Raw genomic sequence first — 19,824 nt, forward strand, 5'->3', positions numbered from 1 at the left:
ATGCACTGGGACAGGAACAGACTAATTTGCATGTAACCAGGTTCTGAGCTGGGATGGTGCAGTGAGCTGAAAAACGGTGATGGATCAAGCCCTGATCTTTGGACTGGGTAAGAGTAGTCTGCTTAATTCAGACACTCTGTTCATCACCACCCCCTTTTCTGAATCAATTTGTCCACCACAAGCGTGGAAGGGTATACTCAGATGTGAGTCCCTTGCTCATTGCACCATCAGGATTCAAGCAAGCCGGGCCGACGACGGCTGAAATGCCAGAAACCGGTCCCCGGTAGCTTGTTTCCTTCCCAGTATAAGAATTGGCTTGGTAGTTTGGTTTGCCCTGTTCCCATCATGCACTGGGACAGGAACAGACTAATTTGCATGTAGCCAGGTTCTGAGCTGGGATGGTGCAGTGAGCTGAAAAACGGTGATGGATCAAGCCCTGATCTTTGGACTGGGTAAGAGTGGTCTGCTTAATTCAGACACTCTGTTCATCACCACCCCCTTTTCTGAATCAATTTGTCCACCATAAGCGTGGAAGGGTATACTCAGATGTGAGTCCCTTGCTCATTGCACCATCAGGATTCAAGCAAGCCGGGCCGACGAAGGCTGAAATGCCAGAAACCGGTCCCCGGTAGCTTGTTTCCTTCCCAGTATAAGAATTGGCTTGGTAGTTTGGTTTGCCCTGTTCCCATCATGCACTGGGACAGGAACAGACTAATTTGCATGTAGCCAGGTTCTGAGCTGGGATGGTGCAGTGAGCTGAAAAACAGTGATGGATCAAGCCCTGATCTTTGGACTGGGTAAGAGTGGTCTGCTTAATTCAGACACTCTGTTCATCACCACCCCCTTTTCTGAATCAATTTGTCCACCATAAGCGTGGAAGGGTATACTCAGATGTGAGTCCCTTGCTCATTGCACCATCAGGATTCAAGCAAGCCGGGCCGACGACGGCTGAAATGCCAGAAACCGGTCCCCGGTAGCTTGTTTCCTTCCCAGTATAAGAATTGGCTTGGTAGTTTGGTTTGCCCTGTTCCCATCATGCACTGGGACAGGAACAGACTAATTTGCATGTAGCCAGGTTCTGAGCTGGGATGGTGCAGTGAGCTGAAAAACGGTGATGGATCAAGCCCTGATCTTTGGACTGGGTAAGAGTGGTCTGCTTAATTCAGACACTCTGGTCATCACCACCCCCTTTTCTGAATCAATTTGTCCACCATAAGCGTGGAAGGGTATACTCAGATGTGAGTCCCTTGCTCATTGCACCATCAGGATTCAAGCAAGCCGGGCCGACGACGGCTGAAATGCCAGAAACCGGTCCCCGGTAGCTTGTTTCCTTCCCAGTATAAGAATTGGCTTGGTAGTTTGGTTTGCCCTGTTCCCATCATGCACTGGGACAGGAACAGACTAATTTGCATGTAGCCAGGTTCGGAGCTGGGATGGTGTAGTGAGCTGAAAAACGGTGATGGATCAAGCCCTGATCTTTGGACTGGGTTAGGGTGACCAGACGTCCCCGTTTTCCCATGACGGTCCCCGTTTTTGGAGAAGTGCCCCCGTGTCCCAACACTTTTCTCCAAGTGACTCAAATGTCCCAGTTTTCAACCAGTGTCCCAGGTAAACACAGAAAAGTCCCTGTTTTTCATTGATCAGGTAGAGCATGCGCGCGCATGCTCTCTTTGCACTGGCATTTGCTAGCCTCTCATGTTTTATTGATTTTTGGCAAATATATGCTGTAGTCCTTAAAAGTATAAATGTAATAAGAAGTACCAATGCTGCTGTGTAAAGGAGAGGGTTGCCAATAAAAGACCTCAGATATGTTGTCTGTAATGCTTCATCTCGGTCTGTGGAGGGAGCTGTCGTTGTTGTCCCTTTTCTATGTCTATGACAGCTGTCAAATAATCCTACTTTTAGGTCAATGGTTACTGCAAACCGTAGTCCTACTTCTGTCTATGACCTGTCCCGGTTTTTTGTTTTGAGAATCTGGTCACCCTAGACTGGGTAAGAGTGGTCTGCTTAATTCAGACAATCTGTTCATCACCACCCCCTTTTCTGAATCAATTTGTCCACCATAAGCGTGGAAGGGTATACTCAGATGTGAGTCCCTTGCTCATTGCACCATCAGGATTCAAGCAAGCCGGGCCGACGACGGCTGAAATGCCAGAAACCGGTCCCCGGTAGCTTGTTTCCTTCCCAGTATAAGAATTGGCTTGGTAGTTTGGTTTGCCCTGTTCCCATCATGCACTGGGACAGGAACAGGCTAATTTGCATGTAGCCAGGTTCTGAGCTGGGATGGTGCAGTGAGCTGAAAAACGGTGATGGATCAAGCCCTGATCTTTGGACTGGGTAAGAGTGGTCTGCTTAATTCAGACACTCTGTTCATCACCACCCCCTTTTCTGAATCAATTTGTCCACCATTAGCATGGAAGGGTATACTCAGATGTGAGTCCCTTGTTCATTGCACCATCAGGATTCAAGCAAGCCGGGCTGACGACGGCTGAAATGCCAGAAACCGGTCCCCGGTAGCTTGTTTCCTTCCCAGTATAAGAATTGGCTTGGTAGTTTGGTTTGCCCTGTTCCCATCATGCACTGGGACAGGAACAGACTAATTTGCATGTAGCCAGGTTCTGAGCTGGGATGGTGCAGTGAGCTGAAAAACGGTGATGGATCAAGCCCTGATCTTTGGACTGGGTAAGAGTGGTCTGCTTAATTCAGACACTCTGTTCATCACCACCCCCTTTTCTGAATCATATTTTTGAGGAGCAGCGGCGTGGCAACGGTGGCATGGACCCTAATGCAAGGACGGAAAATGAGCCCTCTTGCTCCTCAGTTGGCTGGGAAAATGCAGCTGAAGCTAGGGTGCAGAGGGCACCTCACATCCCTGGGCCACTGTCCCACCACTCGCGCGGCGCAAACGACAGCTTCACCCCTCATGAGGAGTGAGAGAAGCCTCAACATCAGAGAGATATAATAGTGATTGTAGCTGGTTCACAACTTCTGTGTCAGGAGAGGGTAAAACATGATGACTGTGAATTTATGGTTGTCTCAGAATAAGTGCAAATGGCTTCCCTGCTATTTAAGACTGATCTATGATTTGTTTTTAGAGAATGAAACCATACGGGAGTCCAAATGGGATAAACATACATGGAATGAACATGAGGCCACAGGTAACCATTTCTCACTAATAGGTCTACGTGCCTTCGTAATTAAAATCTAATTTACATTGATCTTACTTGACACTTAGGAACATAAACTAAACTGGTTAGTGACATGATGAAGCATCCATCTTTGCTCAACTTACTTTTTGTATATTACGTACGTCCACTATGTGCAGCTTGGAGGTCCTGTTAGATCCAGGTGGTCCACCAAACATATTGCGGACTCAAGACCACTGCACCACTGCCAGTGCACTCTGATCTCTGACGGTTGCGGTAGTGCAATGGCAGTCCGACCGCCCTTGTAGTAATAGGGCAGTTAGACCGCTAGTGCAGTGGTGCCCGCACTGCCACCGCAGCTACGACAATCCATAGGACAGCTGTAGACGTAATTGGGCCCTATGTGTTGAATTGCTTCCTGATCTACCCTGAAAGTGTGTGAGTTTGCATGTGTTAAGACCTGTCTTCGTGGATAGTTAGACTCCAAGCATTGAGAGTGTATTTAATCGGTTTTAAAAGTGGCAGAGTTTTGTTATGCAAGTGATGTATCCGTGAGATCTGTGGCCAGATCCATCTCGGAGGTGTTTAGTAAAAAGGGATATCCCTCTGTCTTAAGCAACATCACTAAAGGCGAGAATGTTAAAATCAAATTGGACTATACACATAAGAAACACAATGACTGAAAGACAGAATCACACCATCATGGAAAACTGGAGGTTACCCATTAGTGCAACGTCCTATTACTTTACAGGGAAATCCCGCTTTAAAAGTTTGGAGTGGCAACTAACAATATGGTAGGGTACGCATTGGTTTTCTCGATGAAGGATGCTAAAATGAGAAAGAGACCCGAGACCCTACAGAATAAAACACGATTGTAGCATTATCACTGCTAGGCAGCAGAAAATGTGTGTGCAGATAAGGGTTACTTGTTGAGAGCGAGAATACATGAAGAGGAGGATTGGATATGCTATGTTTTGCAAACCTTATGAAATTATTGAAGATGTGGGGAATGCTGGGAGAGCCCTTGAGGCCAGAGTGTGAATTCCATGAAAGATTGCTTGGTACCTTGTGAGAATATGGAGGGTGGTGCCACCAGACATTAATTACCTGATGGATGTTGTGTGCTTCTGTTCTCTCTGTGTAGTTCCCTAGAGTATCCTGTATCCCTCATGTTGTGTTTCTGGTGTATTGGTTACAGCTTGAGGAGGGGGGTACTTTGTGTCAAGTTTGTAGCTTGCCTCTGCATTGAATGAGTATAGATATCATTGGTTGTGTGCTCCTCATTTCAAGAAATACCGAGGGTATATGGAAGGAGTCAGTTTGGAGGTGTCCTTGCTACGGACAGTCCAGTTAGATCTGTAGGGTGCGTGCTTATTTCATCCTGAAAAAAACAACTCAAGACATCACCATCCTGATTAAGATTGGGCGCTTTAAGCCAGTGGATAGTAAAATTAAGTCAAGTATTCAGACCGATTAGTTTAAATACACAGATATCTCCAATTACATTCATCATATACAAAATGGCCTCAGGCATAATCATTCTGGATATCCTGAAAGCCTACTGGAATTTCAAATTCAAATTCAAAAAGTTTTATTTGTTAAGGAACTCCTTCGGAGGTCCACAAAATGCATCAATACAGTAAAAGAGACAATTTTAAATACAATACAAAGAATATTTCCCTTTTTTCCCTAAAATACAACAATAGATTAAAAAGTACAGTGGAAGGGTGAATATGCTTTTTATACAGTAATAGCAACTAATAGCAACATTTTAAGTAATCTCTAATAAATAGCCAGAAAAGTTTTGAAAAATTGGAATATCCTATAACAGACCATTTTATTTGGTGGGAATACAACAAATATTCTGGCCTCCTGGTCTGAATGAATATTAAATTTAATAAATGATGGTCTTAAAAACAAACGCCTTGCCCTTTGTAGTTCCGGACACACAAATAAGACATGATTAAGATCCTGGATTTGAGTATAACATAATTCGCAAATTCTCTCCTCTTTCGGGATTTTATACCACATGCCAGTAACATCTCTTAAAGGCAACAGATGAATTCTCAAAAGAAGCATCAGTCTTCTAATCCCATGTGGACGATTCCAAATCAAATAAGGTTGTTGCCTTTTCCCCAAGGCACTACCACAAACCAACTCATTTTGAGACTTAGATTTACTTAGAGCAATATCTCTTGCCATGCTAATAGAGCTTGCAGACTTCTTTATGAATAGCTTCAATGCAGACTTTGACATAGATGAATTACTATTTAAGCTGAACCTACTGGAATGTATGATTTGGAGACTCAGCAATTGCTCACTTAATACAGGCTGGGCAATGCACTGATGCCTTAAGATATCTTTATTATAAATGATTGGTACTCGCACTATTTGCAAGGGAAGGAAAAAAGATGGGAGAACCTGCTAAAATTCCACCTATGATGAATAATTATCAACAGCAAAAGGAACACTGCCATGACAGCATCCGTCACTGTGTTGCACTACAGTGAGGGTCTGGGTGTACATGGTAAATTATTAGGCAAAGTTCACCAGCCTATGCCATGCCAGAACACATGCGTTGTATATTGCGTAACAGTTCAGAATTTAGTTAACATGTAATCTTAAAACAGCAAAATCAATAGGCAGCTCTGGTAGCCAACAGCGAGCATCTCCTAGGTGGTTAGAATAATATAAACACACTCCTTACAGTTGTCTCACATCCGTTCTCCACCAAAGCAAACTCTAAAGTGTCTAAACTAGATATAACTCAACCTCCATCCTCAAGCACAGCCAAAGGCACCAGCTAGTGGTCCCATCTGGAAAAGTGTGGCTCACTGGTTAGAAGCGGCAGACCCTGAAGCAGAGATCAGGTCTGGGACCAGGGTTCAATTCCCGACGTGGCAGGGTCTTGGGCTCAATGTCCACGGACTCGATAATTCTCTCGCCTCCGCGCCTACTCTAATCATGGGTCCCACGCTGCAACTCTGGGTAATAGCTTGCTTAATCACCGCAACGGGCCCTACAACGCTGGGATGCCTGGCTTCACCTTGGGGGTGCCCAGGAGGGGCATCTCATAGGGAGAGCCAGGAAGGGTTCCACAGTGTTATACAGCGCCAGGACGCCCCGTTGCTGGGGCAGCTGTGCGCTTTACAAGTATACTACATCTGAGGGAGCGGTTTAATCTCTTCTGCACCTTCTCAGTGTTGGAGCTTTCAAGGAGTGTGAAATCTCTCCCAGGGGGAAAACATGTATACATCACCGTACTAGTGGTACCTCCGATGCTCTTGTTTGCCTTCACCAGCAGGTACCAGAACATTTTTGCAATAAGCAATTGGCCAGGAGCAGGATTTAATTTGCCCGGAGCTCATTTGCATGAAGATTTGCCTCTAGCAAATAATATCTTAAAAGCGCATTCAGTATCGCGAAGGACCTCTTCCTCTGCCGGCGATTTTTTCCCACGTGTTAATCTGTTGTCTAAGTATAAATAGGAACTATTATAATGACCAAAATTTGGATGTTTGATTTGAACATTTGCAGATTCTTAGTTGATATGAAACGAATGTGTAACGTTCCATAAACGAAATATTATTTTCAGAAATAAAATAACTCAATTTGCTTCACTGTTAATTATCGTCTGCCGGTTATCCCGCTGATAAACAAAGGAAACACACTTAAGATGTGTGTGAGGGGCTAGGTACAAGATTTCACTGTAGACACTAACATCTTATTACTCCGTTTGTCCAAATTAAAAATTTCGGGCCCTATTGGGCGATAAAATTATCGCCGCTTTATCGGCAGGAAACTGCCGCTAAAGTGGCGATAATGGGCTTGATAATATACAACACTGGCAAATTGTATGTGACAAATTGTCGCAACTTCTGGGGTTACATGTCTATCTGCTCTATGTTTCTAACTCTTCGTTATTCTTTTGCTTTTACCACAAGTATGGATTTGGTGACCGGTTTCCCTCATGGTGGATGCACGGGCCTTCTGCTGCCTATCCGTGGATGCCCCTAAGACCACGTGAGCATGAAACACAACAGGTTAGTGGGGCTTCTTCAAAACTTCTGAAGATAAAACTGATCTGGTTAAATCGAAAATACAGCTTGTATTCCTATGTACAAGAAGGCAGTGCCAATTGTAAGAAAAATAAATAGGAGGGCCCAAAGGTGTTTATGAGCCTGCTCCCTGGGCTACCAAATGAAGGAGCTGCAGAACACCAAGGCATCCTAGTCTTGGTTTCACCCCATGTTGCATGCCTCATTCTTCCACCGCCCAACACCTCCTGCTGATCTGGGTAAAATTCTAAGGTTAGATTTTAAGTCCTGGTCCTAAAAAGAGTTGCTGGTGCATAGTACCTGCAACAACATGCACAAACTAAGCACTGCAGGAAGGCCCCTTTAGGTGGGGGCAAGCCTTATCCTACTTAGTTTCGAGTACTGGAATGTGCTCCCCCCTTAATGCAGAATATTAGGGATCACCATAAGTTTAAACAGGGCAGAACTGCAGAGTCATACCTTTTTACTTGACAAGCAAGGGTTAGCAGCAATTATATAGGTATCATCAAAAACATTTACGAAAGCTCTGAAATAAAAATAGTACAGAACTTCCCTACTGGATTTAAGTCTTATTTTCAAACGTGTCCATTTTGGACAAGAATGATTTGCGTTTGATAAATGGAGAGCCATCACAAATGTCTATTTCAGGTAAAGTTTTAGACTGGCGGTGGTTGCCTGTCAATTTCTGGAAATGTGTGGCACGCGTATGTATATCAGATCCTAAAATGTTTAATGCATGGCAGAATCATTCCTCCTAACTTCAAATGGGCCTGCATTAAAGCGGAATAAAAAAGAATCCAATCCTCAGTGCAATCATTTTTGGACCAAACAATGCTGATGAGTTATTGAATCATAGAATGTGGCTTCTCCCTCAGAAAGGTCTCTTGTGCAGATGCCTCATAATAACTCCTGCTCCTGACAATATTGCCATTACTTTTATCAACATATCTGCCATACCCTGACATTGGCCCAGACATCACCTTCAGTCTCACCTTCCTACTGAATATCTCCTGTGGTGGCCTCTGTATTTTTGAAGATCATGCGAAATTCGTGGCACAGCAAGTAAATATCTCCTGCCTCAATCACAATTCTGTTTCTACGACATAATTGTTTTGTTCAAAATTGTTTTCAGCCTCATGCCAGATTACATTCTGCTTTATGCACATATGGGAGGATTCCAAGGAACTTCAAATAAGAAAGCCACTCTTGGCATGGCAATCCATATAATAGAAAATACATGTTTACCTAATCTACCTGATTATATTTAATAATCAGTTGGCTACCATAGGTAACTTTTTGTTGATTGACAATGCAAAAGCTCGTCCTCTTTCAGAGTTGCGAGCCCCTTAGCTGGCACGCAGTTGGGTGTTTTCATAGGGGAAAAGGGCATTGCCACATCACCTACAGTCAGTACTATTTGTGGAGTGGCTATATTTCCTCAATATACCCAGACGTGTATTTATTGAATGCATGTTTTCACCCCAGGGCTCTCTTGGTGCATTCATGAAGTGCCAACAGGAGTAGTTGGCACACAACTCTGAATTTATACCATACTTGCCAAATAAACACATTTCAGTCGTGTTCCTGAAAACGAGCTGCTTCTCAGTCAGTTTTAGAGGAAGTGGGCTGAAAACCCACAGTTCACGACTGTGGACTCAATGTTTGTCCGCTGGCACTTGGGAACTGTAAATATGAGATATAAGTGCAAGTTATTATGAGGATTCAAATAAGGCCATCCACTTTACTATGACAAAGGCATGTGTATGGTAAAAGATTGTATGCATGATGCAAAGAGATTTGTGGATAATTCTTTTTCTGACTGGTAGTCAATGCAGTTGGTGAACGATGACTTTTTTTTTTTTTACACTTTATGGCTGAAGACAGCTTCAATATCCTTAGTCCCGAGAGGATTACACAGATTTTGTTTGAATATGTTGAATCACAGAAAGGGATTTTTTAGAGAGGACACGTTAGTTTCAGTTTGGAGGTCCAATCCTGAATGCACCAAGGCATTCCTCACTAATATTTTGTGAGAAATGGTCAAGAACGAAAGAACCCTCAGCAGCAACCACAAATAAAAAGCACATTTTAGAAACTGCCGTGATTTGGCTGACCATAGAAGGCTAAAATCCATTATGTCACCTACATTCTTCATAGGGAGTCAAGTAAGTACTCATAGAACAGGACCACAAACTGATATCACAAACATTGTGGATAGTGGGGCATATTTACAAGCTCCTATCGCCACAGGAACTCACTTTTAGTGGCGTTCCTGTGGCAACAAACCCTGAGTCTTATTTACTAGGTGACGATAAGCACAATGCAGCACACTTAGAAGGTACAAATCATCATTTTAGATTGCTAAGGTATAGGAAGGAACACCTTCCTGCACATAAACAATAATTCCCTTAACGCAGGCACCCTTGCACTATAGTGCAAGGGTGCCTGCGTTAAGGGAACCCTTGCACTATAGTGCAAGGGTTCCTGCGTTAGCACTAGGCTAAGGGTGCCTGCGTTAGCACTAGGCAGCTGTATTTATAGCCTGTGCAGGGAGAAACGTAGAGGTGCACCATGTTATTGTATATATCGCACATCCCTGTGTTTCTAAAGTGAGGGAACGTGGCGTTAGCAATTTTTGAGCTACCCCATGCTCCGCCAGAAAAATCTCTGTTTGGTTGGATTCAACTTATAGACACAGAGATGCGAGGACTGATCCAGGTGCTATGCAGGACCAGGCTAAACATCAAAAAGGTTGATTAGAGAGGGTCCACGTCTGAAGCAGCACCCCATGAAGACTTTCACAACTACTAGTAACGGAGACAATACAAGACGTATTGTCGGCGAAGAAACACAGGGAGTTGTAAGTATTGACTACAGACATCCACGCTTTTGCATGCTTTAGTACACATGCATATTCAACAATTATTCGGTCCTGAAGAAAGCCACATTGACCCTCTACCTAAAGTGGCTGAAACATGTAGACCACATAGTAAGGATAATTGGGACCAACTAATTATCCCATGCATATCCATCACTATTTTTAATATTGACGTGGAACACCTAAAATATTCAAATACAAAATATGATACAAAGGATCACAGGGATTCCCAAGGGATCGCACAGCAGCAATCTGAAGTCGCAGCACACCCTCTTGGCATTTGAAAACCAGGGTGGGAACCCAATGATAAAGCATGTCACCTACAAGGTAGATGAGTGAGGGTTCTTTCAGAACACCCAGTAGGTTCCAAGCCTTTTGAAGTACATCAGGAGGGATAGAAGGAAGAAGACTGGAAGTAACCGGATTACAAATAGGTAGATAACTCGTTCTCACTTTGTTTCTTTCGGATTCAACTTAAGACAGCAGTAAATAGTTACCATTAGCGATGACTGCCAGACAGTTGGAGAGATAGGGAATCCTCCTTTTTGTCCTTTAAAGCCTTCAGAGGACCCCTCTCTCCACCAATCTTCAATAAAATCTGTGGACCGCCTGTAGACATAAAGAACAAAAAATCTGCTTCATGCAGTATACATGTGGAGAGAGATTACATCTCTGCGACCCCCAAGAGTATGGTACCAGAATATGATGGCATAAAGAATTCCTGGAAAAAGAGTGTGTCCTACATAAACTGCAAAATAATAAATTATAAATAAAATAAATTACAGCTATAATACATTACAAAAATATTGTCCTACTGGAGTTAGTAATAGAAAGTATGCATCCAAGAGGTCAATACTTTTACAAACAAAATTTAGGGAACAATATTCACATCAGATGATATTTTTGTTCTCAATATTCCTACATACAAGCAACCTTCTAGACGTTGAGGTAAAATAACCAACTTGAACTGTTTTCAAACAACCTGATAAAAAGGAACAGAACAATTCAGGTGCAGTACCCCCATCTGGAGCGTTCTTAGTCGCAGCAGAAGAATTGGATGATCAATTGTCTTGAAGTCTGCGGATAAATCCAATAATATATGTCACTGTCCTGATAAACCATTCAGTGCAATTCATCTAGGACAGAGGTGGCCACCAGCCCATTTGCTCATGCAAGGGCCAAAACCGGTGTGGAAAGGATTAACACTGAAGGTCCACTCCATAACCTACTACAGCTGTTTAGCCACTACATATTCGAATAGATGTCCAGGGTGTGGCAACCGAGTAATGTGATTACAGTTTAGAGGGCCAGAGGGGTTCAATGATACATTTTAAAGAAGGGACAGAATGGTATTTTGTTTCAATAACAATAGGCACATACCCCATGCCCAAAAAAGCTGCCTAACATATGAGTAATGGAAGGACATATTAATGCCTTAGCCATCAATAGAGATTTACACTGACAAGGGTCAAGGGTCTATACAGCTGATTTATTGCTTGACCATCCAGATATTGATTGTTTATGCCAAATAGTAATGCATGTTGAAAATGGCTGTTTTGCAAGTTATGGGGCACATTTTGAAGATCAAAGAAGCAGCAAAAAGGTGCCATGATGTTTGGCCTAGACCTGTCTGGAAACACGGCAGACTGCACTATGTCCCTCTAATCAACAGCCTTTCGAACATTTGCTGCTACCCTTGTTCCTCCTTCTAAAAAAGTAGTGCCCATTGGTGGTTGGATGAGGAATATTGATCTATGAAGACACCTTTTCATTAACACTGCATTCTCTGACACTGCTTCCTTTGAATTAAATAAAAAGTGATTGTCCACATAACAGTTCCCTGGATTTGTCTTGACTTCAGAAGATCCTGTGCTGTGCCACCTGGAACATTTAGTTTTTACAGGAGTTTTGAGTGGTTGATTGTTCCCAAAAGCTAGGACCTAGCCTAGGACACACATAAATGTAATGGTCTTTCCAGAAAGGGAAATAAAATATTAGAAAATCCAAATAAGAGAAATTATCACCTGAACCCCAGGAGTTATTGTTGTGGAAAGCTGAAGTCCAAATGAAAAATTGTTAATTTGTTTTTCACCTAATGTTCAGGGGTGGGTTGGGCACCCTTCTTAGTTGTCATCCTACTAAGTTGGGATCCAGCTGACATGATTTCTGTTTTAGTGAGCAATGGTTTTGGAACTAGTTTCATCTGTACCTACAGGTTGTCAGCATAGCTAAACAGGTCAAATGAAATATTCAATCAGAAAGGAAAGTGGTCTGAGGTGGCATGCCAGTGTTTAGAGGACGAGTAGAAATGTAGAGTCATAATGATCTGGAGGTCACATGATGAGAAAAATATACGCTATTGAAGGGGTTGCCTTGCAGCCCACTGTCAAAATGATGTAGAGAAGGGTTGATGAGTAATCATCTAAAAAGCAATTCAGGAAGGGCAGCAGACACATTCAGTTTCTGATTCTTGGTTATTGAAGTTATCCAATGGGGCCAAATATGATGAGCCTGACTCATCCCTCATGGACTGGAACTGAGCTAAGCATTTTCTAGGAAGTTACAAGCCTTAACATGGGGGCTGATTACGATGTCAGGCGGATTTGAGTCCACACGGCACCATATCGCTCTAGAACCGCGCGATATTAGGTCAGCTGTTCTGACCTCTGGATTAGGATGTGACTGTCCATAAGGTGGTGGCAAACGTCCAATTTCCAATGTAACATCCCTGCACTGTGTGGCAGGCTCCATGCGCTGCCTGCAACACTGGGCAGGAATGTTTAGGAGGGTCCATTCCCCATAGAGGAGGGTCAGGGGGGAAGGGGTCCCTGTTAGGGGACCCTAAAGTCCTATTCCAACAGCCTTTCCATGTTGGAAAGGCAGACATGGAAGGGCTGTTGAAAAATGACATCATGAGGCTGACGGATCAGGATCCTTGGCGGATTGACCCCCTCACCCTTAGAGACTAAAGTGTGCAAAGGGAGTAACCTAGTTATCGAATGAGAGGGCAATAGTATCCTAGGCATGCATACCAGTGTCACTTGACAGTAACCAACATTTATACTTCTCAGTAACAAACAACTGCCTACGGGCTTGAAAAAAAACCATGACATTTAGGAGCATATTTACAAGCCCCTAACTCCATTGAAGCGTAACTTTTTCTGATGCTCCGGTGGTGTTGCGCCAGTCCTCATATTTACAAGGTGGCGCTAATTTACAAGGCGACGTACCTTAATGCCACCTTGCAAATATGCCCCTTTCTGCTGCAGTCTGCTACTTCAAAGGGGTGGGCACTGGGTGTTGCTGTGGGCGTTCCACTGCAACGCCCATTGTTTTTTGATGCTGCCCCAGATTTACAAGGCTAGTGCAGTGCCACAAACAATTGCCAGTTAATATCTGGTCTTATAATGGCGCCCACTCTAGGGAAAAACGCAGGAGTTTGCCATATTTTTGTAAATACAACACATCCCTGCGTTTTGAAAATATCAAAGCGCGGCATTGGCAAATTTAGCGTAACACCGCTTTCTAGCATTTTCTTATAAATATACCCCTCAATCTATCAGGCCTCATACAAACAATTCAGGTCTGTGAGGACTGCCCTGTTATACGTTATGGCCTGCTAATATTTAATTGAAATATAGTTAAAGGAATAAGTGCCGGGGTCCAACATTTTGTTCAGAAGCCTACAAACAGCACTATCAAAGATCACAGTGTTGAATACCAAGGTTGCGTAGTATTGATTTCACCATTTGCCTCTTTAATCCTCCAGCAGACGTTTCCTGGGGTTCTTTTAATCCCAACTCTCTCCCTTGTCACTGTGTAAAATGGCATTGGAAGTATTATCAAAATGACGTATTTCTCTTAAAAGGTAGAATCTTTAGTTATTTTAGAGTTGTGGATTTTTTTTATTGAGACATATGTCAATTTATAGCAACAGTGAAACTGTCTGAATACATTTTATAATGATAATGGTTTGTTTTTTCAGTTCAGAAAAAGTTTTATTAAAACAAATAAAATAAAAGTTTACAAAATAGGACAAAGAAGATGTTAAATAAGATCATACAACAAAACAAGTGATAATAACAATAAAAATAGAGAAATCCAAAGGTTGAAAATGACTGTAAGCATAACCAGCAGCTGGTAAATTATATAACAGTAAAATACATAGGAAATATACAATATAAATAAAAAATGTAAAATAAGATAAGCATATAGAATAATCTAAAGGAAGTCATGGAGGTTTAGGAACTTCTTGTTGCAACGGAGAAGCTTTAGTTATTTTAAAACCGTTTAAATACTTTTTTGTCTCTATATTGGCATCCTAACTGCTGCTGTTCTGGTTTTTGGCTTCTTTTGTGCAGTATGAATATGCTCTGCCAGTTCATCCTCCACCGTTGCCTGCGCAACTCATCCCACTCCAGCCGCCAGAACCAGGACTGCAAGCGAAAAGTCTTCCTCAGCAGCCGCCGCTCGAAACACCTGTCCGCCAGGAACCCCACCAGCCAGGGCAGCAGCTTCCGGCTCAGGGGAGTCTGCCAGCATTGCAGCAAGGAGAGCAGACACTTGTGCAGCAGCAAGTGGCAGCACCAGAAGGGCAGCCCCAGCAGGTAAATACTCACCCTCATATTGTAGCAGTGAAGTTCTGTCTAGAAAAGTTTAAAAATTACAGCTCAGTGTTACAATATCATTCATTGTCATCAAATTAAGAATTCTAAGGTAATAATTCATAGTTTGCCTACTTTGGGTGCAATGTGTAGTATTTCTGTCTTTCACTGTAATCCTTCCAACTAAAATTATTTAAAACGTTTGAATAAAATTTCGTTTTTCATTTATACTTTTTAATAATTGTTCATAACTGCATAGCTAACAGTTCTGAATATTATAATCCCTTAAACCTCTTTTAAGAACCCAAAAATATAATTCAAACTTTTTCACGAAGGTGTCAACATTTTTAATGTTAACTATATCATTGGTTACCTGTTGTGTTGATGGTATAATCTTTTCCTAGATTTAGGGCCTGATTACGAGTTTAGCAGTGCGGCAACGGGCCGCCACATCAGCGCCCCACTGCCACCGCACCAAACCCGCACTAAGACCGCCTGCCTTATTCCAAGTGGAATACAGGGCAGGCAGTCCTGCTACGCCTGGTACAAGGCACTGTCTTTCTTAAAGGCTCATAGGAGAGCCTTAGAAATGCAGCTCCGTGGGACTGCCACTGCACTTTCCAACATGGCATGGACTGTGAAGCCCATGCCGTACCGGAACAAGGGTTGCATGAACACAAGGGGCGCAACATGTGCCTCCCTGCATGCATTCCCTGGCCCTGAGGAAACATGGGGCCATGTAGGGCCCCTTACTTTCTTCACTTCCACAGTTTTCATGTTGGGCTTCCTGCCATGAAAACCGTTGCGATGAGGAAACTCAGAATATGCGTGGCGGTAATGCAGCGGCACCGCCAGCATAATGCTGGTCAGACCACTGCACCACCACCAAGTGTTCACGGATACCCGGCAGTTCGGTGGTTTGTGTTGGTGGGATCGGCACACTCAGAATGCAGCGGTTGGACCACCAGTGTATGGCAGTCCTAAGGACCTCTGTAGTCGTAATCAGGCCCTTAGTCTATTCCTTTGCCTGCTGTCTGCAGGGGATCCCTGTTCCACAGCTGACTGTGTTACTGAACCATTTAGTAGGGTTCAAACTAGCAGCCACAGCATGCATGCCCCTCTCGGGAAGTGAGCGGTGTTCATCCCATGCCATTGATTTTTTAAAACTATTTTTATTTTGGAGGGTTCAGTAGTCAGAATATCATCATAATTAACATCGTAAATAATAGGTGTTAAATATATAATAAATAATATTCATAGTTATACAATTAAAATTAAAGGAGATAGGAAATTACATTTTAGAAGTAGAATAGCAATACCATGCTCTTAGCAAGTCTGATTAATAGATAATAAGTAGCACTGACACACACAAAAAATGCACATTCAACTGTGGCCTTCCAAATTTCCAAGACTAGCACACTTACATTTCATTCAAATTCCTTTCCTCCATGCTTATCAAAGAAACTCCCATATCAGTTTATACTTAGAGTAAGAACCTGACCTTAAAGCGTATCTTTTTTCCAAATCCCCAACTCTATACATTTTGCTCAACCACTGCTGAAAAGGGGTAATTTCACACCACCAATTCTGCAATATCAAAGATCCGGCTAATGTAATGATAAATAACTGTCTCTCCTCTACGGGGCTAATGATTATATCGGCAAAGTATCCTAGACAGCAGTCTGGGTATTTATAACCACCCCAGTGCTAGTTTGTGAATAAAATATTTCTCAATGTCGTCCCAAAACTGTTTAGTTTTCGGGCAATCCAACAGTATGAATTCAATTGCCCCTACCTCCTACTGAGCATCTAAAGCAAGTATCTGGTATCTGGGGCATGTTTTATGCAAGAACGCTGGAGTTCTATATAGTAGCAATTTAGCATAAAGTTGCATTCTTCTCAAATGAGCCCCTTTCAAAAAAAGTGGCATTGAAGTATTGAACTTGTTAATGTTATTCCAAAATCCCAACAAGAGATGAAGATTCTTTTTAGCCTGCCACTTATCCCGAGCCTTCTCAAACTTTGTGTTAACACCTTCCATGCTCATGACAAGGTCACCTCGTCATGGGTGTTACCTGCGCTTAGCGTTTGGCGAGTTGGCCTTGTCATGAACAATGGGATTCATCCAGGATCAGCACAGAAGGGGAAAACCCGCTAGCAGCCAAGGTGTTAAAAATATTACTTCTAAGGAAGTAAATGCAGCCACTTGTAGTAGATTCAATTCTTTCAGATCCAACCTTGAAATGAACAGAGTAGGATTTATATATTTTAGGAAATGTCTGATCTGAGAATAGGACCATTGTATTGTAGCTTTAAAATATCAAATACCATGCTCAAACCCTCTCCAGTTTTTCTAGGCATATTTATTAATAAAATCAAAAATCGTGGAATAGCCATTTCTTTCCCACTTCTGTATAATATTAATATTTTTCTCTATCAAAAGTTGGTCCCCTACATAAATATCAACCAGAAGTGTAGAACCGTTTACCAGAGGTATATTATAATACTTTTACATTTTGGCTTTTTTCTGTTTTAATAACCATTAAAACAAAAAGCACAAATGTATAAGTATTATAATCCCATGACATTGTTGATCCTTTTCCTCAGTTAATTTTGTTTTATTTTGGTTATCAAAAGCTTTGATAATTTCATTCCTTTGTTCGCCCTAGTTATTATTAGGTTCTTTGTAACTGCCTCCCTCTTCAGTTAGGGATAGTTTTAACCAAATTGTAGCTTCTGTCTATTCTTTAAATTGCAGTCTCATTCTGCTTCGTTCCTTGTAGTTACTGGAGTCCTCGTCCTTTTTTATGTTAATTAACTTATTTTTAAAATGCCTTTTATTTTGCCTTTATCATTGTGTTTATATGCATTGTTTTCTTCTGCTTGCAGATTGCTGGTTCTTCTGTTTCTTTTTACTCCTTGCTTTCTTTGGGAGCATTCAAATTAGCACAACTTTGCAGTATTACTGTTATATATTATGAAGATCAATGTTTAACAAGTATTGTCTTGTTCTAGTAGTACTGTTGTAGCTTGGCAATTGTCCCCAAAGATCTGCTCCATGGGCTACTCCCACTTTTATGGACCACTTTGTTCAGATTGTGAATCATAACTCTGTCTCGTTTGATATCATGTAGGGGTTAGGTTAACAAAATAATGTGTGGACTCTCAAGTGTTAGACTTATGTCCAGAAGTAACCACACAGGACCTGATTTATAAACCTTCGGGTAAGTTTACTACTTTTTGATATTCACAAACTGCAGTTTTGCAGTAACTTACACTTTAATAGTAAACCAAGCACTACACATGGCCAACCACAGGTAGTGCAACACACTCCTGTTCAAAATAATCGAGGTAGAGACTTAAATTAGAATCCAGCCTGAAATCGTTTTCAATTAAATCAAATTATTCAAAATAATTTGAAATATTATAAATGTAAATTATTGTTAAATAAATAAATAAAATTATAACTACATAAACATAGTGCATATTTACTATTTATGTTTTACAGATGTTTAACATCAATTTATATTTATTGTATTTTGTACAATTTATTATAATTTAAAGTAACACTGTTTCCTATAGAATTTTATTTTAATTAATTTTATAACTAAACAATAAATATTTGCTTTTTGATACATGTTTGTCATTAGGTTATAATTATTTATATTTTTAATTATTTTAAAATATTGAATTTCATTTAACCTTATTTCCTATGAGGTTTAATTTTAAGGCCCTACCACCATTATTTTCTATGGGAGGATGTTGCAGTACCAATGGTTGGTCATGGGTAGTGCTGGACTTACTACAAAAGTGTAAGTTACTACAAGAGGGAATGTTACTACAAAACTGCAGTTTACCCACTACCGAAAAGTAGTTGACGTACTTAAAAGCTTACACTTACTCAAAAGTGCAATATTACTTTGTAAACTGGGCCCTCAGTTCTTTCCTCAGTACTGAAGGACTGTGTTTGGATGAAGAAGGCAGTAGAGTTTGGAGCAATGGTGCCATTGGATCTATCAGTCACTTTCAGCAGAGCTGGTCATTCACTTTTTTTGTACTGACTATCTCAGGTCAGAGTCTGGGGCATAGCATTGAACTGAATTTGGTCCTGTCATCTTGGACTCAATTAGTAGCAAAATGTAAAGGGGTGAGTACACCAGGGCTCTGTGCTCTAACCCTTATTTTTTTAAATATCATTTTAGATGCAAAGATATGTTACTCCAGTCTGTCAGCAATATTTTTCATGTATGTTGACAATTCCATGTAACAGAACTGCTGCCAGTTCATCTGCTTTTCGATCACATTTGACAGAAACTCATTGGTGTAGGTTTGCAAACTTTCTGAAATAAAATCTCAGCAATTCTGAAATTCTGCTGACATGAAAGCTCTCCCAGGAGCTCATCATAGAAGGTCAATGACCCGAAGGCATCTCAGCGATCAGAAATCTCGGAAACAATAGAATCAGAAACGTTCCAGGCCCATACATTGCTGTAGCATAGAATAACTGTTTTTTCAGCATAAATATCTCAGGAAATATTGACCTCTCTATTTTTCATCATCACGATTCAGTTTTGCATATTGAATATTGTATCTGCAGAATTTTGAGGTAGAACTTTCAGTGGTAGAACCAACCCCCTGTCAAGTGATTTGAGTGGTGATAATCATCACCTTAAGTTCTGAAAATAGTTAGCATCCTTGCTTTCTATGTTGATGTGAAAGCATTTTGTGCTATGTCTCAGACTAACACCCTTATTGTAGTTTTAATTTACCGGCACCAAGATAGATGTGATTTGTAAGTAAATGTTAGATCCTACAATTCCTCAAAAGCTGCTTGATGTTCAGAAAGGTCCATCTGCAGGCAGTTCCAAAGCTCCTTGTTAATAGAGCACAAAATCACACAACATCAGCCTCTGGGCCAATTTTGCACTATATCAAATCTGTAGAAAAAACACAAATAATCACCAAAAATAATCACTGGATTAACGACGATCCTTGGTTTCCAGAGCAGCATATTGCCCAGCATAAAGCACTTCAATGCCTTGTCAGGGGTAGTAAACGTTATATAAATACAATTACATTACAATACATAAGTTCAGAATAACCAAATATTGGGAAACAGTTTGTAAATGAGCACAGCC

General features: G+C 41.5%; 1 protein-coding gene across 1 annotated transcript in view; it reads left to right on the forward strand.

Moving 5' to 3' along the window:
* Positions 1–19,824, forward strand: part of AMBN (ameloblastin) — a 97,950-nt gene that overhangs the window by 34,713 nt on the left and 43,413 nt on the right. The window contains exons 4-6 of the mRNA XM_086963112.1: positions 3,096–3,158; positions 7,091–7,189; positions 14,444–14,689. Of these exons, the coding sequence (XP_086819238.1) occupies positions 3,096–3,158; positions 7,091–7,189; positions 14,444–14,689 (408 nt within the window). The remainder of the gene's footprint in view (positions 1–3,095; positions 3,159–7,090; positions 7,190–14,443; positions 14,690–19,824) is intronic.

This window comes from Lissotriton vulgaris, chromosome 3_1 (assembly GCF_964263255.1).
Source record: "Lissotriton vulgaris chromosome 3_1, aLisVul1.2, whole genome shotgun sequence".
Taxonomy (NCBI): Eukaryota; Metazoa; Chordata; class Amphibia; order Caudata; family Salamandridae; genus Lissotriton; species Lissotriton vulgaris.